General features: G+C 40.7%; 1 protein-coding gene across 1 annotated transcript in view; it reads right to left on the bottom strand.

Annotated features, from left to right (window-relative positions):
* The window catches only part of FNDC3B (fibronectin type III domain containing 3B), a 357,916-nt gene that overhangs the window by 109,909 nt on the left and 228,030 nt on the right, over positions 1-19,977 (bottom strand). The window contains exon 7 of the mRNA XM_060150005.1: positions 1,787-1,845. Within this exon, the coding sequence (XP_060005988.1) occupies positions 1,787-1,845 (59 nt within the window). The remainder of the gene's footprint in view (positions 1-1,786; positions 1,846-19,977) is intronic.

Here is a 19,977-nt window from a genome sequence, read left to right as displayed (position 1 = left end):
CACATGATCCTCAGAAACAGACTTTATCACTTCTGCAGTAAAGAAATGATCAGGTATAACTCAAGAAAAACACCGTGTGTGTGTACACGGGACAGAGACCAGATGATGGAGTTGTCTGACTACATCCCGGACAGTCAACGAACCTGCTGCTCTGCCTTCTCACGCCGACTATGACTTCCGTGTGTCCCTCATGGGTTCTTCTTTCTGCTGCACTGTAAATGTAAGCCTGTTTCATGATTCTGCCCTCAAGCCTTCTCTAAGCTCTCCCTGTGCTCTACCCCATCCCCAAAGCTATCATACACTCCTACGATTCCAATGGTCACTCCGATGCACGTGCTCTCCCCAGGTATATCTTGTTGCCCTCTCTCCACGGCACTGATCTATCAGGCACACTCAACCACCCACTTATTCGTCTTCCTGGATACCCTGCTAGTAAAACAAATTCCACATGTCTAAGAATGGCACTGAAGATACCGAGAGGACACAGACACAAACCTATTCTAGAGGAACTCACAGATTACCGGGAAAGACACAAACACAAGTAAATGGAGTACAATGCATTAAATACACGCAGAGCACAGTGAAGCTGTGGTACCACATGTAGTACCAGTGGTACCAAATACCGTGGGGAGTATCCCAGTTGATGGGACAGAAATCAGGGCAGCCTGCCCAGAGGAAGCAACTCCTGAAAGGCGTCATCTGAGCCTGAAAGCCCAGTTAACCCGTGACACCTGATAGGCTGTAATGCCTGACTGATTTCGCTCTAGAATGGCTTTAGTATCCATCCTCTCCTTGCCACACCTGATGCCACCGCCCTAACTCTGATTCCCACAGCCTCTCGCCAGCCCTACAATAAATAACAGGTGCCAGACACTTGTCTCCCTGGGTCCATGCCCTTCTCACTGCAATGCACCTGCCGGCTGTTTGATCCTCCTGAAAGTACAGTCCTGATTATAAGAAACATAACTTCTTTGCTTATAAGCTCTCAGTGGCAACCCGCTCCTTACCGGATCAAGTGCAGACTCCCCAACCCAGCATCAACACCCTACGCTTCTGCAAGTGCCCTACTGCGCCCGTAGTCCAGCAACACCTCATGGTTTTAGGTTTAGTCAAACTCAACTATGTGCCCCGAGGCATGTTTGGACCCTTCTGTTAAAAGGCCTCAGTATTTGAAACACATGAAGAATCAAGGTTTTCCAATTTAGCTAGAAAACACTCCAAAGAACTTTGGCTCTCTAAACTCAGATGAAAGCCTGAATCAACATTTTGAATTTTTCACTTGAATTTCAAAGCATCTGGCAAAATCAAACTTAAAACCTCACAATATCACTACTCCCACCAACATTTTTCCTTGCCATTATGCTTTGGACTTATTTTACTCAGCTAATATTTAGGTACCTTTTTGAAATTTACCTGGAAAAATACTTTGAATTACTGAGGTTTTCAAAAATTATTATTATTACATTTACAAAGGTAAAGGGAAATTACCAAAAGAAAACAGTTCTGTAGCCTTAGCGGGTGGGGGAAGGGGTACCCCCGGAAATCGAGATGAATACCTAATTGCATCCCGAATATCTAAATGAAGAAGACATTTTGGTGGATGATGACTAAACAGAAGACTGCTGTTTTATATTTTCATGCTCCGTTAATAACAACACTATTTCACAGTTTGTGAGTAATCCGCAATGGAAAGGGGCCCTTTGCTTACCTACTGTGTGGTAAAAGAAAAGCATGTTTGAAATACTTAAAAAAGCGCCATTTATGCTGAGAAATCCAGAAGACATACCTGTGGCTTCTCTATTCCCGAAAGAATGTCTTGCACCCTCTTTACTTCCAACTCATACTCTGCGTGGCAAAAAGAGGAAAAAAGAAAAACAGTTAATGCCATTAGAAGTCAGTAAGGTTGTCAAGTTCCTTTCCCAAGCCTTTAACAAGGGTTATCATGAAGTCAGTTGCCTGTTACCATGAACTTTTGGTACCACAAACATGATAATGAAAATCAGGAATGAGGATGTCTTTGGGGTTGGGATTTCACTGTGGTTGTGTTAACTTGCCACTATTATTGGTTTACATAGTCACAACGCTGACCAGATTAACACTGAACTCTACCTAATAATTCAACAGGCAACAGGGAACAGAGAACCCTAAGGAGGAGACAGGGGAGACCAGTGCAACTGAGAGAAGCTGAGAGCAATGAGATGAGGTTGAAGACAGAGGCCGGTTCATGAAGGGCTGTGAGTTCAGATTTTTTAATTCAAGTTTTATTCTAAGTTTGATGAGCAACCACTAGAGTGTTAAGTGGAGGGACTGACATACTATTGAGTTTGAAAAGATCTGTTTGGTGTCTGCATGAATAATGGATATATGGAAGCTGCTAAGAGTGGCAGCAGAAAGACCAGTCAGCACATTGCTACACTGGTCCAGGTGAAGGATGGAGCTAGCCGGCCTGGGCTGGGGGTGGTAGTAAAGATGCTAAAAATAGGTCTGGTTTTGGAGGTATAGGTGCTGAAGGGTTGGATATGATGGACATGGACGAGGGAATGAGAAGAATCAAGGCTAATTCCTCATTTGGGGCTTAATCAACTGAAAGGATGGTGGTGTTTTTTAATAAGATGGGGAGATGGGCAAGTTTTGGGGTGCAGCAAGAATTGTTTTTCAGATGAAACAGGAAAAGTACTTGGAGCAGGGAGCATGGGGTGGGAAGGATGTGTAAAAATAGGATAAATTTAATCTGTTTTGCTAAAAGAAACATTTGACTTTCACGACCTGCTTGATGGAATCTAATTTTGAGTCTACAGTTTTATTTAACTGTTCAACCAGTTTATGAGCTATATACCTAGAGATATTATGATTACCAAGACATGTCCTTGACCTCAAGATATTTCAAGTCGGGGGGGGGTGAGGGTGGGGGAAGGAATGGAAGCAAACAGGAGATTACAAAGTGACAGGCGCTGTGGTAAAGGCCCTCTAAGAGAGACCGCTCTAGAAGCTTCCTAGGAACCAACACCCAGCTGAGTCCTGTGGGCAAGCAGGCATTTGGAGGTGAAGGGGGAAGTGGACTAGGGGTGAGAGCAGGTTAGTAAGCCCAGCTCTTCACAGGCCGTTTATTCACAATGTTCAGGTCTAATTTCCAAGAATCCTACCTCAGCCCTCACCCCCTTGGCCCGGCTTCCCTCCCGTCATCGTCGTACCCTACTTAGCTCCTTCCCAGCAGTCATCAGAACTGGACATTAATTCTCCTGTCTAACTGTTCACTCGTTTATTATTTTTCTTTCCTACTAAAATGTAAGCTTCAGGAAGGTAGAGACACTAGAGGTCCAGAGCAGATATATTTTCTGTCAATAACCAGATAGTAAATATTTTAAATTTTGTGGGTCACGCAGAGGCCTCTGTCACACAGTCTTCTTTGTTCCTCTAGCCACTTAAAAGTGTAAGCCCCAGCTTAGTGGGTGAGGGACACAAAAAGGAGGCCACAGGGCAGGCTGCAGCTCCTGGCCCTGCTTCAGGACGTGCTCACCACTCAGCCCAGAGCGCCTCGCACAGTTCCTGCAGACTCACAGCTCGATACCTACTTGTTGACTCAGTCAATAAACCAAGCGTACGTAAAAAATAACAAGAACTTCTAGTTGGCTCCACCCTGAACTTCCAAAGGATCGGTTCTTCGTTCTTCCCCACTGCATTCTGCTTAGTAGAAGCAGAATGTTTACTTTTATTTTGGTGAGAAAAAGAAAGGGGCTGGTGGCAATATCATATTTTTTAAAACTGCAACTAAAAGAAAACTCACATTCCAAAGACTTAATGTCCCAAGCTCATTTATAATCATGTATTCGTGTTAAGATACAGATAACGGACTATACTTGTAAGTCAAAACATAGCCTCACATTTTCTGGGAACTCCTACTAAGTCAACTGTAAATACTGTGTATCTCAGAAGTTAGTTGTCAGTAAAAAACACATAAGCACAGTTGCAATAAATGAACTGGTTCGCTTGTTAAAAACAATACTCTCTGAATCACTGGTTATTCCAGAGGTTGAAGCACCCTATGGTTTCAAACACTCACAGAGATACATTCAAACACTAGATACATTCAAACTGCTAGCTGAAGGAGGTCTTTATTGCCTTCTGCCATGACTGACATTTAAAGTGTCTCAGAAGGACAAGAAGCCAGACCCTATCCTTGAGGTAATAAAAATTTAGACTAGAACAGAGATGATCGCCTATCCAACAAAGAAAGAAGAGAAGAATTGAAGAGCTCTCCAAAGGAAGAATCCTCCGGACCATTACTAGACATACGGCATGAAAGAAAGGGGAGTTAAAAAAAAAAAAATTTGAAGACCTCCTCCCCACAGCCAGCTTTCAAACACACACGGATGATAGAAGAAATGGTTATGCTTTTGACAGAAAAAGGAAAAATGGGAAAGGAGGTTGAATTAGAAGGGGTGGGGTGGGGGGGGAATCTGCTTAAAACTGAAAAAAATGGGTTTCAGGTAAGAGCCAGACATACAAGTGAAAGGCTCTGACTGAGATTAAAAACAACTAAACAGGGCTTCCCTGGTGGCAGAGTGGTTAAGAATCCGCCTGCCAATGCAGGGGACACGGGCTCGATCCCTGGTCCAGGAAGATCCCACATGCCGCAGAGCAACTAAGCCCGTGCGCCACAACTACTGAGCCTGCACTCTACAGCCCGCGAGCCACAACTACTGAGCCCGCGCGCCTAGAGCCCGTGCTCCGCAACAAGAGGAGCCACCGCAATGAGAAGCCTGCACCACAACGAACAGTAGCCCCTGCTCGCCACAACTAGAGAAAACCCGCGTGCAGCAACGAAGACCCAACGCAGCAAAAAAATCAATAAATAAAACTAAATAAAGTTAAAACAAAAAACAAAGGAAACCCAACTAAACAACTTCCAAACAGAGGTCAGGACTTGCCGTGTCTGTCTCACTGTAATAACGAAAGCTGCTATTTTCTGAGCACCTAGATATGTGCTGGTCAGGCACCATCACCTTGCTGATTTTTACAGCCTCCTTGGCAAGATGGACATTCTCTGCTCCATTTTACAGCAGGAGGCAGGGCTGCAGTCTATTCTGCACATCACAGTTTCGTGTCCAGTTTGGAGCACAGTATCTGCAAGATGTCTTTGTCGACCGAGGAATGAGGCTGAGGGACAAACGAGGAGGTTTCCCCAGGACCACAAGTCTAGTACGTGTCCCAAAGCAAGCAGAGCCTCTGGCTGCATCATGAGGAACTAGGAGTCATGAAGGAGAGTGAGAGGGAGGGGCAGAGGGCTGGGACTGGCGGGGTGTTTGCCCTGAGGCGGACGGGAGAAAGGAGGTGGCAGCAGAGACCCCCTAAGTCCCAGGAGAGGGTTTGTGTTCGTGGGTTTCTTTCTTAAACTCTGAAAAAGCTGTCAAATGAATAGAGCAAAGGCATTTGGATCTGGGGACAAGGCATGTGAGGAAAGGAAGAACAAGAAAAAGTAGGCCATGAATGGAGCCAGATAAACAAAGGATTCTGCAAAGATCAAAAATAAAGAGGGCAGGGCCTGAGGAGGAAAGGCAGGGACAGGACAGCCACTACCCTATTATATCAAGAGAAATGTGGTATCAAAGCCAGACTGGATTCCTTCTTTCTTTCAAGGTTCTGCATTGTGACTACGGCAAAAGAAGAGGAAAATGCATTCACACCACATTTATGTAACGCTTTCCCATTTGTGCTACCGCAGACTAAGAGAAAAAAAAGCAAATAAATGCCAGGCACACAATTTGCACAAACAAGAGCGAAAATAAAATTTGTTTAACTGAGCTAAAGTGACAGTTACTTACCACACATAAAATATACTCTTGTGTGAAAGCTAACTTTCTGGTATGAAAATGCCAAAATGCACAATTCCACTACCTAAATAACTGAGTTAACTCAGACCTTGGCCCACCTCTCCCTAAGCCAGATTTAACTGTGCCTCGGTGTAGTCTATGAATTATTACCCTTTCCATAAAACAGAGACCAGCTCTACAGAGTACATTTCGCAGTTGGACCAGGCTTCTGCCTGCTCACGTGCTCTCTTTTTCTCAGTCTCTGTCTCTGTCCCTGTCTCACAGACACACCATGAGTGTGTGCAAAGGAGAAAAAAATTAGAAAGCTAACCAATCCCCTCACAAAAATTAACAAAACAAGAAAGAACAGTTCTGGTGATTTGCCGTTAGGATACCTTTTATATCAAGTTTAAAAAGAAACTACGCCTTGTTTGTTTTTGTCCTCCCCTGACCCCCAAGAGTTTGGTGTGTGCCAACCGAACGAGATTGTCCAGAAGAGGAAGAAATGCGAGGCTGTAGGGCAAGGTGCTCTTTCTTCACTATCAGGGCTGCCTTCCTCCCTCTGGTTTTGCAGCAGGTAAATTTATCCAGAGGCAAATCTTATAAGCCAACTTTCTTTCTTCCCACATTGAAGCTGCCATGAGGTGAGCAATCAAATTAAAACCACTTTTCCACCTGCTTCAATTTTGTTTGTGACCATGGCTCAAGTGGGCAGACATGACAACCCACCTTTTACATCACCACCTCCTTAATATTTGAAAGTCTTTCCCCTGTGGTGAAGACTCTGATCAGTAAAAAAGGATTACAGGGCGCTCCCGGGACAGCTTTCCAAACAGAGGGGGGCAGGGAGCATTTTATTTTGTAGATATAGACACACTGGGGGTAGGGAATTTCTTGAAAAGGGATTAAGATGGAAGCCTCTTGTTTAAACATGCCCCAATTGAGGTGAAAACTACCCTATTTGGACATGCCAAAAAAAAAAAAAAGGAAGGAGAGATTCAGTTCAGCAACTTATACCCTTCCTCCCTCCTAAACGCACATCTCCACCCAAGAAAATAGAGCATTTTTAGCACAGGGGAGGTTAAAATAAAAATACACTAGCAAAGCAAATACATTTTTTTGAAAAAGGACAAAAAAACCCACAAAAACCCTACGCACGTAGACGGAATATGTGTCACGTGAAATTTAAACTTTCCACAAATAATGGTTTTCATGTTTGCTCCAAAAAGAACTGTAAGTTCACACTGTCTGTATAACTGTAAGGCCTAAACTAATTAAAATATCCCACTTTGTAAACACAACTTACTTCTTTGGCTTGTTTCACTGTTTTCCTTCTTAGAAAAGAAACAGAGCTAGACACTTAGCTGCTAGCTATAGAATGTATTTATGGTTGTGACAGCAGCCCCTTCATTCCAATGAAATGACTTCAGCATTATTTCTCTGTAACCCTTCTGTCTAGTTCTCATCCACAGGGTTCATTTACAGATATGCCCAGCATAACATAACATGCTTTCTCAGATTTGCCAAGGAGCTGACTTAGCTACTCTCTTTCAAAATTATATATAATAAACTAAGGGTGTGGAAAATACACGACTTCTGGTCATGTCCATTTTTAAGGTAAGAGGCTTAAAATCAATAGCAAACCCTCAATATAAGAACTAAATGAACAGAAAAAAACAGTACTTTGGGATGAAAAAGAAAAAAAAAGTGGCTCAATAATAGGGACAAACTGGATATCTAGACAATGCCTACTAATGCTGATGAGAATAAATGAAGGTAAAGGAAAGACAGTTTACGAATGCTTGCTGAATTGCTTTTCTAATCAGAAAAATAAATCTATCATCTTCATTTTTAAAATATTACTCATCCTGGGGAAAAAAGAGGAATCAATAGTTGCATACGAAAGTCAGATTAACTACCTAACAATCTCCATTTAGTGATTATGATCCACAGTTAGCGGCGCTAAATACAAACATTAAAAATGTATAAAATCACAAGGAATAAATTCACATAATATAAAGACAATGCAGTTAATCCCCAAAGACAAATATGCCAGAAATACCTTCAGTTATCAATCATCCTGATGCTAAAAATGCAAAGACAAACATCTTTCTAGCCATTTAGCTGGTTAAGTGGTTACACTATTTGAAATCCTGAAAGACAGACAAGGGAATACCAGACTCTCAACAGTGAAAAGAAAGCAGCAGGTAGGCGAACATACGTTGTGGGAAGTTGCCTTCCAGTCTAGGAAAATATTTTCAAGAGCAACATGGGTTCCAGACAGATTCTGGAACCTTAGAGAAAGCAGAAGAGGAGAGATGAATTCCTTTTGCAGCTGGAGTGGCCAGCTGGATAGGAGGGAAGGCCAGAGAATGTAAATGGGACAAGGGAGGCTGATTTCCTCTGAGCTTTTGTTGCTATTTCTGGAATTCAGAAGAAAGAGTGATCTTCTGTCCTAGCCCAAGATCTGAGCAAAGCCCTGCTAGGAACTTTCATATTAGTTTATCCATAGGCAAAATGGGTCCCATTCGGGCAACAGCTATACTACACTTCAGTTAATAAGATACAAAAGTGCGAGGTCTGGGCTTTAATAAAAAGCGAAAGCACCAGATCCGTTACCCTTGCTGAACCCCAGGTCTCAAGTTTCTCTCTCAACCTCCTCCTGTGATGCCAACTAAATTGGATTCTACCTAAAATACTAGGAGAATCTATGCTCACTTCTGTCAAATTCTCTAAGAAAAGTTCTCCTGTTTACTTCACAAGGCAAAAATCATATAGGCACATGGAACTGGACAGAAGCAGCTAGCATTTTTAAGCACAGCAAATTATATAGGAATGAAAAACCCACAAAAATGGATAAAGTATGAGGTAGATATGCTTGCCTGGCAAGCCTGACTCTAGTACTAGACCTATTCTTTCCTTCCCTCTGCATGTTTGAACTGTGTCACTGGCTAACTGAACCCTAACCTGTGCCAGATATAGCTCTTTTATTTTGGGGGAAGGCTCAGCTCCATGATTACCCAGAAAGACCCGGTACCCTCCCTGGGTGTATAACAGGAAAGCAATCGCTTAAACACAGGATAGAACGACTTACAAAGGTAATTAAAGTTTATACCCTACTTTCTGCACTGGCATCTATAAACGTTTCCACAAAATGTTTTTTCATTAAGGTTTGGCATGTCACATTGAAAAATTTTCAAGTAGCTTATTCAATACTTTTGCAAGACTGTTCAACTGATTTTGCAAGGCAGAATCCAGACAGCACAATTTTGTAACACATTAAATCTGAAAGAGAATTTTAATATTTATACCACCTATCGAGCAAGTTCTGAACAGTTTTTACACCCACATTTTAAAATTTGATGTCTCACATGATGAAATTATATGCATTTGGGGATGAGGACAGAATTCAGTCTATGGCCAAAGAACCCAGTGAAGCTCATCAGCTGATATAGGAATCAAATCCAGTACTAACTTCATGTGCTAGGGCTCGAAATAACTCACCAGAGTTCTGACATATGGAAATAGCATTACTATTCATGGTACAGCCTACCTCAGCCAGGAAATCAACAAATGCATATAGTCACCTGGCAGGTAATGTCAGTGAGTAAAAGATGGTGGACATATCAGGCAAAAGGGAAGGGTAAAGACTGTGGAAAACAGAAAATGCCTTCACCCTATCTAAAGGAGGCAGCTGTTATGCAGCCAATCAATTATTGCCAAGCAGGATCTAAGGAGTCTCAGGTTGACAGACTGCCATTTTTCCAGAGAATGTGGAAATGAAAAATTTTCTGTGAAATTTCCTGATGTGTAAAAATATATATTTTGAAACCTTTTTAATCTATAGAAAAGTGAAGGAACAGTATTATGAGCAGCCATATGCCCTTCACCTACACTGACCAATTATTAACATTTTGCTATACTTGTATGTTCACATTTTCTCTCTCTCTACACACACACGTACACACATATTTTTCCAGAACTATTTGAAGTTATTGATCTTATGACAGTTCACCCCAAAAACTTCAGCATGTATTTCCTAAAAGCAAGGACCTTCTTGTTGGTGTGATGATGTAACCACAACATCACACCAAGAGACTTAACACTGACAGAATAAAATCTAATCTATATTACATGTTCGAATTGCCCCGGTCATTCCAATATGTCTTTAATGTTCCCCCCCAACCCCAAGTCCAGGGTCCAATCAAGGAACATGTGTTGCATTAGTCTCCTCTAATCTAGAATAAAAATCTCCTATATTCTTTGTCTTGCTAAAGTTAATATTTTTGAAGTGTCCAGACCAGTTTTTTTTTTTTAATTAATTTATTTTTATTTTTGGCTGCGTTGGGTCTTGGTTGCTGCACACGGGCTTTCTCTAGTTGCAGCAAGCGGGCTCCTCATTGTGGTGGCTTCTCTTTGTTGCAGAGCACGGGCTCTAGGTGCACGGGCTTCAGTAGTTGCAGCATGTGGGCTCTAGAGCGCAGGCTCAGTAGTTGTGGCGCACGGGCTTAGTTGCTCCGAGGCATGTGGGATCTTCCCGGACCAGGGAGCGAACCCATGTCCCCCGCGCTGGCAGGCGGATTCTTAACCACTGCGCCACCAGGGAAGTCCCCAGACCAGTTTTCTTATAACGTATACAACTATCTGGATTGTGTGACTATTTCCTTATAATTAGATTCAGGCTAAAAATGTTTATCAAGAGCTCTGTATGGATGTACTTCCCATTCCATCACTTAAGGAAGCACACAGTACCAATTTGAACCTTCTGGTGATACTCAGCCCTTCGATCACTTAGTTCTAGTATTATGTGACCTACTTCCTTGTTGTTAAGGCACCCTCTTCCCCTTTCACCTGATGGTTAAACACTAATATCTTTGCCAGAAGATATTACTATATTGATACTTGTAAGATGGTGATATTCCTAATTCTATCATTCCTTCTATGTTAATTAGTTCCCTCTCTCACATTAATTATCTATGAAGTCATGGATTATTTTTTCCCCTCAATAAAACTTGTCATACTCTTTGCCATCATTCTTTTGAATGCTAAAACTCTCTCAAATATAGCCAGTAGGAGACCCTTCAAGCTGTCTTCTGTGCCCCTTTGCTCATTTCCTTCAGGCTTCTGTTTGGAACACCTGTTAAATATTCTGGTTTAAGATCACTTGGCCAACTGTGCGAAAATGTGCAGACTGCAGGTGACAGATTTTATGAGCATTAAGTAGAATTTATCCAAAAGTTTTGGATTTGTCAAAAGCCACTACTACTCAAGAACTTTCTTATTTAAATGTGACTAGGAAGGAAAAAACCCCATCTATTTCTCGTTTCTGTATCTTTTAGAAATTAAAGTTAAAACAAACCAATAACCCAAAGAACCATCCTAAATGACATTTTAAAATACAGCAGACTTGAACTCCAGAAACTCAAACATGAGTCATGGTAAACTTTGAGTAGAAAAACACAGAATACATATGGCTCTTCTTGGATTATATAATTTCTGCTCTCAATTTCATCTGGCATGTTTTATTTCTCGTTCTTCCCAATCAACATTTCCTTTAAAACATAGATAATCGAAAGAGACAGCACCATCTGCCCCAATCCAGAAAAGAAAATGGACTGTATTCTAAACGCATCAAACTGAGAAAAAAAACGAAAATGAAAAGTTAGATTGGGCCAGAGGGCAGGAAACATCTACATGGAGAATGCTATCTATGAAAAATTTTTCTCCAGAATTGGGATCATTTTGAGGGTCAGAAGCCCTCTGCTCTTAAAGGTTTTCCTTTTGTTCTCCAAAACATGTATAATAGAGCAGACGTCCCACAAATCTAAGGTCAATGCGAAAGAAGTCTTAAGTTGTTCACAAGCAAACTAAAGTCATGTGGCACTGATCTTGCTATCTCATTCTAAGTCTTTTATAAAATGAAATTATTTGGAATTAAAATTTTTCAGTTTTCTGTATAAAATAAAGGACTCTCTTGAGCCACGCAGATGACAGCTCTGTTGTCCAAATGGGCTGCCCTTGTTGTTCAAAACAGGAACGTCATGGGCCTATTAATAATGTGTTCTGCATGTATACTTAAAAATCAGTTAAAAGGTCTGAGAACTGGAATATTACATTTATACCCCAAACCAGCTCAATAAATGGCACACTTTACCAGCCACATTTTAAAGTCTGCAGATGATAAATCATGCTCACCCGGGCTCCATATCCTAACAGCTGAGGTATGTAACCCCTGGACTACAGTGAGCTCATCAGGCTCCCCGGGAAAACCCGTGAGCAAAAGTAGCCATTTGGGTCATGTATCAAACTGGACAAGAAATAAAAATGCTCAAGATGAAAATATAAAAGTTGGCACAGAAGGAAAAAACCCAGAAGAGATGAAAAAAAGAGAAAAGAAAAAGAGGGGCAGCAAAAGAGGAATGAGTGACAGAGATAAAAAGATTTCAAACATGGCTCTCAGCAATTAACATTGACAATTTTTTTCCAGCTAATTGATTTTAAAATAATTTCCTAGAGCTTATAGTGATAAAATTTCTATTACAAGACACCATAACGTAAAAGGTTAATCTGTGAGAAACCTTTTAGTTACCCAAGGGTGAAAGGGCAGTACAGAGTCTATCCCTTCCCTCCTGGTCCAGCTCACTCTTCTCATCCTTCCTGCCTCTGCTGAGCGATCAATTCTTCCAGGCAGTGTTGCCCTTATCACCCACCACCTGCAATGGTCCTCTTTGTAGGATCTCCCCTAACATCCCATCCTCCTCTCCATATTTAAGTATATATCCCACTGCATGTTCTTGTTCACAGTACAGCTGAACCTTGAATAACGTGGGGATTAGCAGGGCCGACCCTTCCTTTAGTTGAAAATGCATGTATAACTTATAGTCAGTCGTCCCGCCATAAATGCAGTTCCTCCATCAACGCAGATTCAAGCAACCACAGATCGTGTAGTACTATAGTATTTATAGTATTTACTACTGAAAAAAATGCGGACCTGAGAAGTTCAAACCCATGTTGTTCAAGGGTCAACTGTATAGCCTCCGCTTCTGCAAAAATGGCAAGGGTAAGCTTCATGAGTACAGGAATCACATCACTGTTATGTGTCATTGATCCCCCAGTACCTAGTACTGCACAGGAGTATGTCTTGAATGTGTGACTGAAGAAATGGTCAGAGACCACTTATGCACAAATGCACCTACTGTGCTTTTATTCTCTGAATATTTAGAAACAAGCACATGACAGACGTCATGGTGGACAAAGTTAAAAGGGATGACATCTTGATAGATCACGATATTACATCAAATAACACATTATGATAAACCTGTGTCAAAGGTCTATATACATCTCCATTTTTGCATAGGAATTCAGTATGCACATACTAAATTAATTCAGTAAGAATCCTAAATTTGATGCAGATTAGAAATATTTCAACAGCCAAAGCTAACAGTCTGCCTGGCAAAAAAAAATCCCTCAATAAAGCCATCACGCTTGCTGTGATGATAAAAATGCAACTGAGCACGTTAACTAATTAAGCAATTGAGAATTCCTGGATCTCACTCTGGATAGTATCCTGAAGAAGAATGGAGCATTTTACCTACTAGTGGTAACCTTTTAATCTGCTACATACTAATCTCATTTCAGAAAATTAAATCAGAATGCACAAAGTTGTTTTTAGAGGCTAAAATGCCTTGGTTTTGTTTAGCCAAGTTAGCTGTTTTCCAGCTTCCCTGTTCCACAATAGTTTTTTTGTGTGTACAAATCATGCATCTCTAAAGAACCATTTGAGATGACTCTATTATGCCTATTTACCGATTAATTACTCAGCCAAATAGGAAAGTCTGATCTGCAAAAGTATTTGCAAGTCTCCCTTTTTGCAATCTTAATGCATGCTTCCAACTGGCCTGACTACCCTTTCTCCTTTCTGCCTTGGAGTATGTGACTGTCTGGTTGCCTTTCTTCCCATAATTAACAGTCCTCCAATTGCAATCCCAGTGAACGAAAAACTTGGCATTGTCCATTGAGCGATCTCCTTCTCTGCATTGCCCTCTATCCCAGGCCCACAAAGTCACACTTGGAGTTTACTGTGGACTCCGTCTTTATGGCTTACTACCTATAGTAAGCAGTCTAGCAGTTAGACACTTTGAGTAAAACACTGCCATTGGCTCAAAACTTCCAAGCAAGAGTCTATTTACTCTCTAGCAAAAGACTAATTTAGAATGCTTTGACCCTGCTGGCAACAGCAATTCAACTCACCCATTCCTGCGAAGCTTTCCTAATAACTTCCCAAACAACACTCTACAACTAAGAGTCAAACAAAAAGATGCCCTAAGAGATAGTAACCGGAATGGTGTATATGGTGTATACAACAGTTCCATCTAATTCCTCCAGAGTAAAAGATGTATCTTTTCACTTCCAAATTCACCATACGGAATGAAAACACGGTTGGGTATTAAGTTTTAGGTTTTAAAGAAGGAAAGTGCGCTTTTTTTCCTATCAATGTGCCCACCAGAATAAAACTGTACTGAAATATTTTGAATACACAGAGCAATTTGAAGAATTATAAACTACAGTATATCACTTATAATTAGATAGCCCTCTGTAATGTATTGTTATGGGCTGAATTGTATTCCCCTCAAAATCCATATATTGAAGTCTTAACCCCCAGTACCTCAGATTTGACTGTATTTGGAGACAGTGTCTTTACGAGGTAATTAAGTTAAAATAAGGTCATTATGGTAGACCCTATGTGACTAATGTCTTTATAAGAGGAGGAAACTTAGATAGAGACACATATAGAGGGAAGATGATGTGAAGACAAAGGGAAGAATCAGCCAGCCACAAGCCAAGGAGAGAAACCTGGAGCAAATCCTTCCCTCATGGTCCTCAGAAACAAGCAACCTTGTAGACACGTTGATCTCAGATTTCTAGCCTCCAGAAACTATGAGAAAGTTAAGTATCTGTTACTCAAGCCACCCAGTTTGTGGTACTTTGTTATGGCAGCCCTCGTAATCTAATAAGTGTATCATATATGGAAATATTCAGTATTATTATACCCATTTACTAGATATGGATCCTACGAACTAGGAATTTTCAGAATTTGGTCAATATCACACAAGGCAAATCTAGAAGAACCCAGTGTTAACCCCAGGTCTTCTAATTCTTGGCCTAATTCTTTTTCTTCTTAGGGGGCCTCCAAAACCTCCTTTCACCCAGCCATCCCCTCCACCTAAGGGAACAAGGGAAGGGTAGGGAGAACAATTTTACTTATGATAGATGTACAAATCTATCCGCTTGAAGGGATTGCTAAACTACTTGGTTCGGTACAAAATAATTACAGTGGAAGTTAAAATGTGTTTATACTACTTGCTTTATAAGAGGTCATATCCAATTACAGAAGGCCAATTTAGAAGTCCAAAAAAGAAGCGACTGAAAATCATTTGAAAAGCTGATGCAAAAAAAGATCACTTCCTATGACAATTCTACTTTTTCGTGCCAACGCATCAGTAACACAATATGCTCTTCCCTTTCTCCCCACGTATAGAAATATATCATTCAGGATGTTTTGAGGCTAGAATACTATTATGCAGTAATTGCTTCCAAAACACATGTTACAATATTTTTGCAGCTGACTGTGGCTTTACAGAAGCAGCACATACTGGCTCCAAAAGAACAGAGACTATGACGGACCATAAACTACAGCTGTTTGCTGTGCAGCACCACCTGAAATATCTGTGTGTTGTTTCCTTCCCCACCAGCTAGTACAGAGTGTATCCAGACTACACACTTATTTATGGCTCCAGCTGTTTTTCTGTATTTTCAGACATTCTGCAACGGCTTGAGTGAAGCAGCCATTTTTCTCAAGTCTTTCAGTAAGGATAAAGAACTGCTAAGAGGATAGTGGGTACTAATTCTGTCCTTAGATAAAGTAACAGCCATTAAGGTATAAATTAATATCTTTAAATTAGTAGAATAAAGGTCCTAGTTTGACCTTCTTAACAGTTACTGAGCAGAAGCCTCACAAACACTTCCCTCTGTGTAGGAGACACCAATCTACCAGGAAGTGCAGGAAAGTGCGTTTCTGGGGAGCTTACAGTTGCTCTACGCACATACAAGACGCCCATATAACAACGAGCCAGAACAAAGAGGGAGGAGGACATGGGGAAAGCGGGGCAGTGGGCTGTGATTAGGCGGTACAGCAGTTGAAGGCGGCTGGTCCAGGTGACTTGTCTGACTGCATAACAAAAGAATTTCTAACGAAAGGGACACAGAAAAAGAGCTGCAGAAACTGATTGGCAAGTTTCTTTAAGCCGCAAGCGGATGAACTGTTTAGCTGTAATTACTGTGAACTAGTCTTCATCACAATGTAATTATACTATATTATTAGTGTTATTGTGAAGTAGTCGTCATGTCTACATTTTGAATGAAATTTACAAGTCTTATTCTCTCCTCCCTATCTACTGAGCTTCTCATAGTACATTATTAAAGAGTGGTTACTGAAATGCAATTGAGTAGGAAATTGCATGACCAGAATTATAAATGCTTTCATCTAAGTGAGTGACCTATTAAGGCTCATCATTTACAACAATTAAAGTATCACACTGACTAGGGTTATATTCCAGCAGGATAAAGCGAAATGAACTAGAGAAAAAGCAAATAGGTTTTGTGCAGATTTGGCTTTAAAGCTACCTAAGATTGTGAAATTATAAGCATTCCATCTGCTCACCAGCTGTGGTCTCTAATCCTCCTTAATAACTTCAGCTTGCACGACTCCATGAGAACCCAGGCATCTTCCAAATTTCACTTTACATTAGTTGCCAGCATTGATTTTTAGACACCAGCCTCCAGTGAAAGCAGCGTAAAGTTGATTTCGCTGGCAGGTGTTAATTTTCAGAAGAGTGAAAGGAAGTGGGAAGAGAGACTGAGAATGGAAAGAAAGAAATTAGGGAGGTTCCAAGATCATCACATTGAGTTTTGAGGGTCCTATGCTCTCTAGCAAAGCCCAAAAGCTCAAATTAAGAATATTCACCTGAAATGTGAAATTAAAAATTCCCTAAAACTTGTCAAAGGCAACATCTAAAATAAAGATATATCCAGCTGTCCCTAGAATGAGGTTATGTCTTCTGGAGAAGTCAGTCCTTTTCCCCACGGCAATCTGTGACTTCTGCCTTTTGGGCACCGACTAGAGATAGGGTCACAGCACTGTGAACTGTTCCCCACTGTAACAAAGCTCAGCTACTTTTTCCTTAAGGTATCTTTTTTGTTTTTACTAAAGTTGATTTACAATATTATATTAATTTCAGGTGTACAGCATAGTGATTCAGTATTTTTACAGATTATACTCCATTAAAAGTTATTTCAAGATAATGGCTATAACTCCCTGTGCTATATGTAATATCCTTGTTGCTTATCTGTTTTATACATAGAAGTTTGTATCTCTTAATCCCATAGCCCTATCTTGCTCCTCCCCTCTTCCCTCTCCTCACTGGTAGCCATTAGTTTGTTTTCTCTATAAGGTACATAGGGCAGTTTCTAGCTAGGCTCCATACAGGTGGTCACCATAGCTTAATTCAGGAATAGTAAAGGTGTGTTATTAAAGAAAATACCCAAATGTTACTAAAGTTGCAAGCAGGTCTCACAATCATGTTTTATTACTTTTATAGTCAGATATCTTTCCGACTCCCACCCTCACACAGTTACTGTCGAGAAAGTAAGAGAAGAAATGATTCCTTTCTAACTCAAGCTTGGCAACAACCTGATTGCCAGGCAAACACAGGTTTACAACATCTCCTCTATCATTAGTTCAGACTGCTGAAAGTTTTTGAGAAAAGCTGGAATTAGGGGTCTATGCTTAAGCCCAATAGTGATCGGCACCCCAGTGACAGTATCACAAGCACTAGGATTTGTTTCCTACTCAGATGTGTTCTACCAGAACAAGCTTATCTTCTAGGCTACAAATCACAGAGGCTTCCTTTCTTAGAATGCAACCTTTAAGGGGCTCTCTAAGCCAAGATGACAGAATCCATCCTTGTTCCAAAATGTCAACGTATCAATATCGTCTGGTAGAGAACGCTTTCATTAGTGGGATAGAATCTCCACTAATAATTCTCAAAGAAGAATCTGTTGTTCTGTCTCTCATTCTATGAACACTTAGAAGGTGATGGAACCCCATTTTTATTTCTGGCACAGACCTGAAGTTTACTTAACTTCCCTCCTAAGAGCATGGTGACCAGTCGAGTTAGCCCTGGCTGGAAGAGCCAAGTGGGAGCAAATAGGCAAACAGTCCCTAGTACGAGTACAAAGTGGTCAAAAAGTCAGGTTTCATGACGTTTGCCAACAATCAGAAAATAATATTTTCATCTCATCTTTCAACAGAATAAGAGCATACAAAACCATTCTGAGTGCCAAAAGTAATGAGTAATACAAAAGTTATTATACCATTTTTTAAAATGCTCTAATATAAAAGCACTAAGAGAATCAGACTACTAGGGGCTATTGTCTGAAAAACATCCCCAAGCTATGGGAGAAATCAATAGTTTAAAACTAGAGATTGAGTCAGATTCCATGTTAAAACCTGGTCTAATATTCCAAAATGCCTTTATTGCCATGCAGTCAAGAGTATCCAAGTGAAGTTTGAATTCCATGAATTACATGAAATTTACATTTATTCAATGTAAATTGCATAGGGGAAAACACAAAGTCCAGATTCTGCCTAAGGGTGAACAAGCTAATGGTAACAGAAATAATACTGGACTGCCAAAATTGACTCTGCAACCACAAAAAAAGGCTAATTCCTACTGAACACAAATGGGGGAAACAGTGGTAAAAGTTTATAACATTTATTCGGTGGGAAGGAAATATAAGACTTCATTTATAGGGAAGTCCCCTTCATCTGTGAGGATGAAATGAGCTCAGCAAAAAATTCTTACCTGGCAGTTCAGTTCCTCAAAAAAACCTTTTGTGCTCCGTACTGTGCAATTCTGGCATACAAACATGCGTGATAGCTATCTGGTAACTCTTTCCAACTGCAATGGAATTCTGTATTTTAACCCGAGCCTTATAAAATGAAATTTTTTAAATAAAAAGTAAATTCAGCAATTCATATTGCCTATAAAAATGTTTGGAAGTCCCTTTGAATGAGCTCTGCACTTGAACCTCTGACAAGCCTAATCTGTTTCCAATACATTCAAGGGGTGAACTCTGGTGGGACAATATAGACAGCATACATACCCATGAACAAACAGGATGAGGTCAGTTAGTGCCACGAAGAACATGTTTTAAAGGGTGATATGATGGAGTAGTCTGAGAAGGCCTCTCTGACTGAAGCATCTGCGCTACTCCAGGAAAGATGAGGAGGACCCTACCTTACAAAGAGCAAGAAAACTCTGGAGGCAGAGGTAACAGAAAGAGTGAAGACAGGAAGGGCCTGGCATCTTAGAGGACTGGTAAGGAAGCCTGCGTCCAGAGCACAGGGAGCTGGAACAGGGCTCGGAGGAGCTGAGGCAGCAGTCAGCTGACACAGACTTGGTCACCGGGGTAAAGAGTCTGTACTGTATGCTAAGTTCGAAAGGAAAACGTGGAGAGTTTTATTTAACAAGATCACCTGGCTGCTGTGTGGAGAATGAACTGTGAGGGAACAAAGGTTAAAGGAGAGAGACTAGCTCAAGGGACAAAATCTCTATGAAAGTATACATGCACACACACATTAAAAAGTAAGCACTGATAAGGGAAATCTCTGTACCTTCTCAATTTTGCCATGAACCTAGAACTGCTCTAAAAAAATCTGTCTTAAAATGAAAACAAGCGCTACAATAATACTGGAAATTAGGAAGAGAGTCACATTTAATGAGATATGTTTTGGATATACAGAAATTTATCACAATAATTTTCTAGATCTAGGTCCAAGAAGAGTAGCAACTCAAGTGACCAAGAACATGTATTTGATGAAATGTCTAATGGAAAAGCATAGCTTTGTACCATACTTGCTCTACAATCTAAAGAATCCAGAACATGAGGTTGTGGATCACGATATGCACTCTTCCCTGTAGTCTGAAGCTATCCTTGTTTCAAACACTGCTGATCAGAGATATATTGTAATGTAGACTGTAACATCATTCTAGACAGCAAGTAATACCAAAAGCAGTAAGTCATAGTCTCTACATTTAAGATTTGA

The sequence above is a fragment of the Lagenorhynchus albirostris genome, chromosome 5 (assembly GCF_949774975.1).
Source record: "Lagenorhynchus albirostris chromosome 5, mLagAlb1.1, whole genome shotgun sequence".
In the NCBI taxonomy this organism is placed as follows: domain Eukaryota; kingdom Metazoa; phylum Chordata; class Mammalia; order Artiodactyla; family Delphinidae; genus Lagenorhynchus; species Lagenorhynchus albirostris.
The sequence above is the reverse complement of the archived record's forward strand: the minus strand, read 5'-3'. Positions and strand labels throughout refer to the sequence as shown.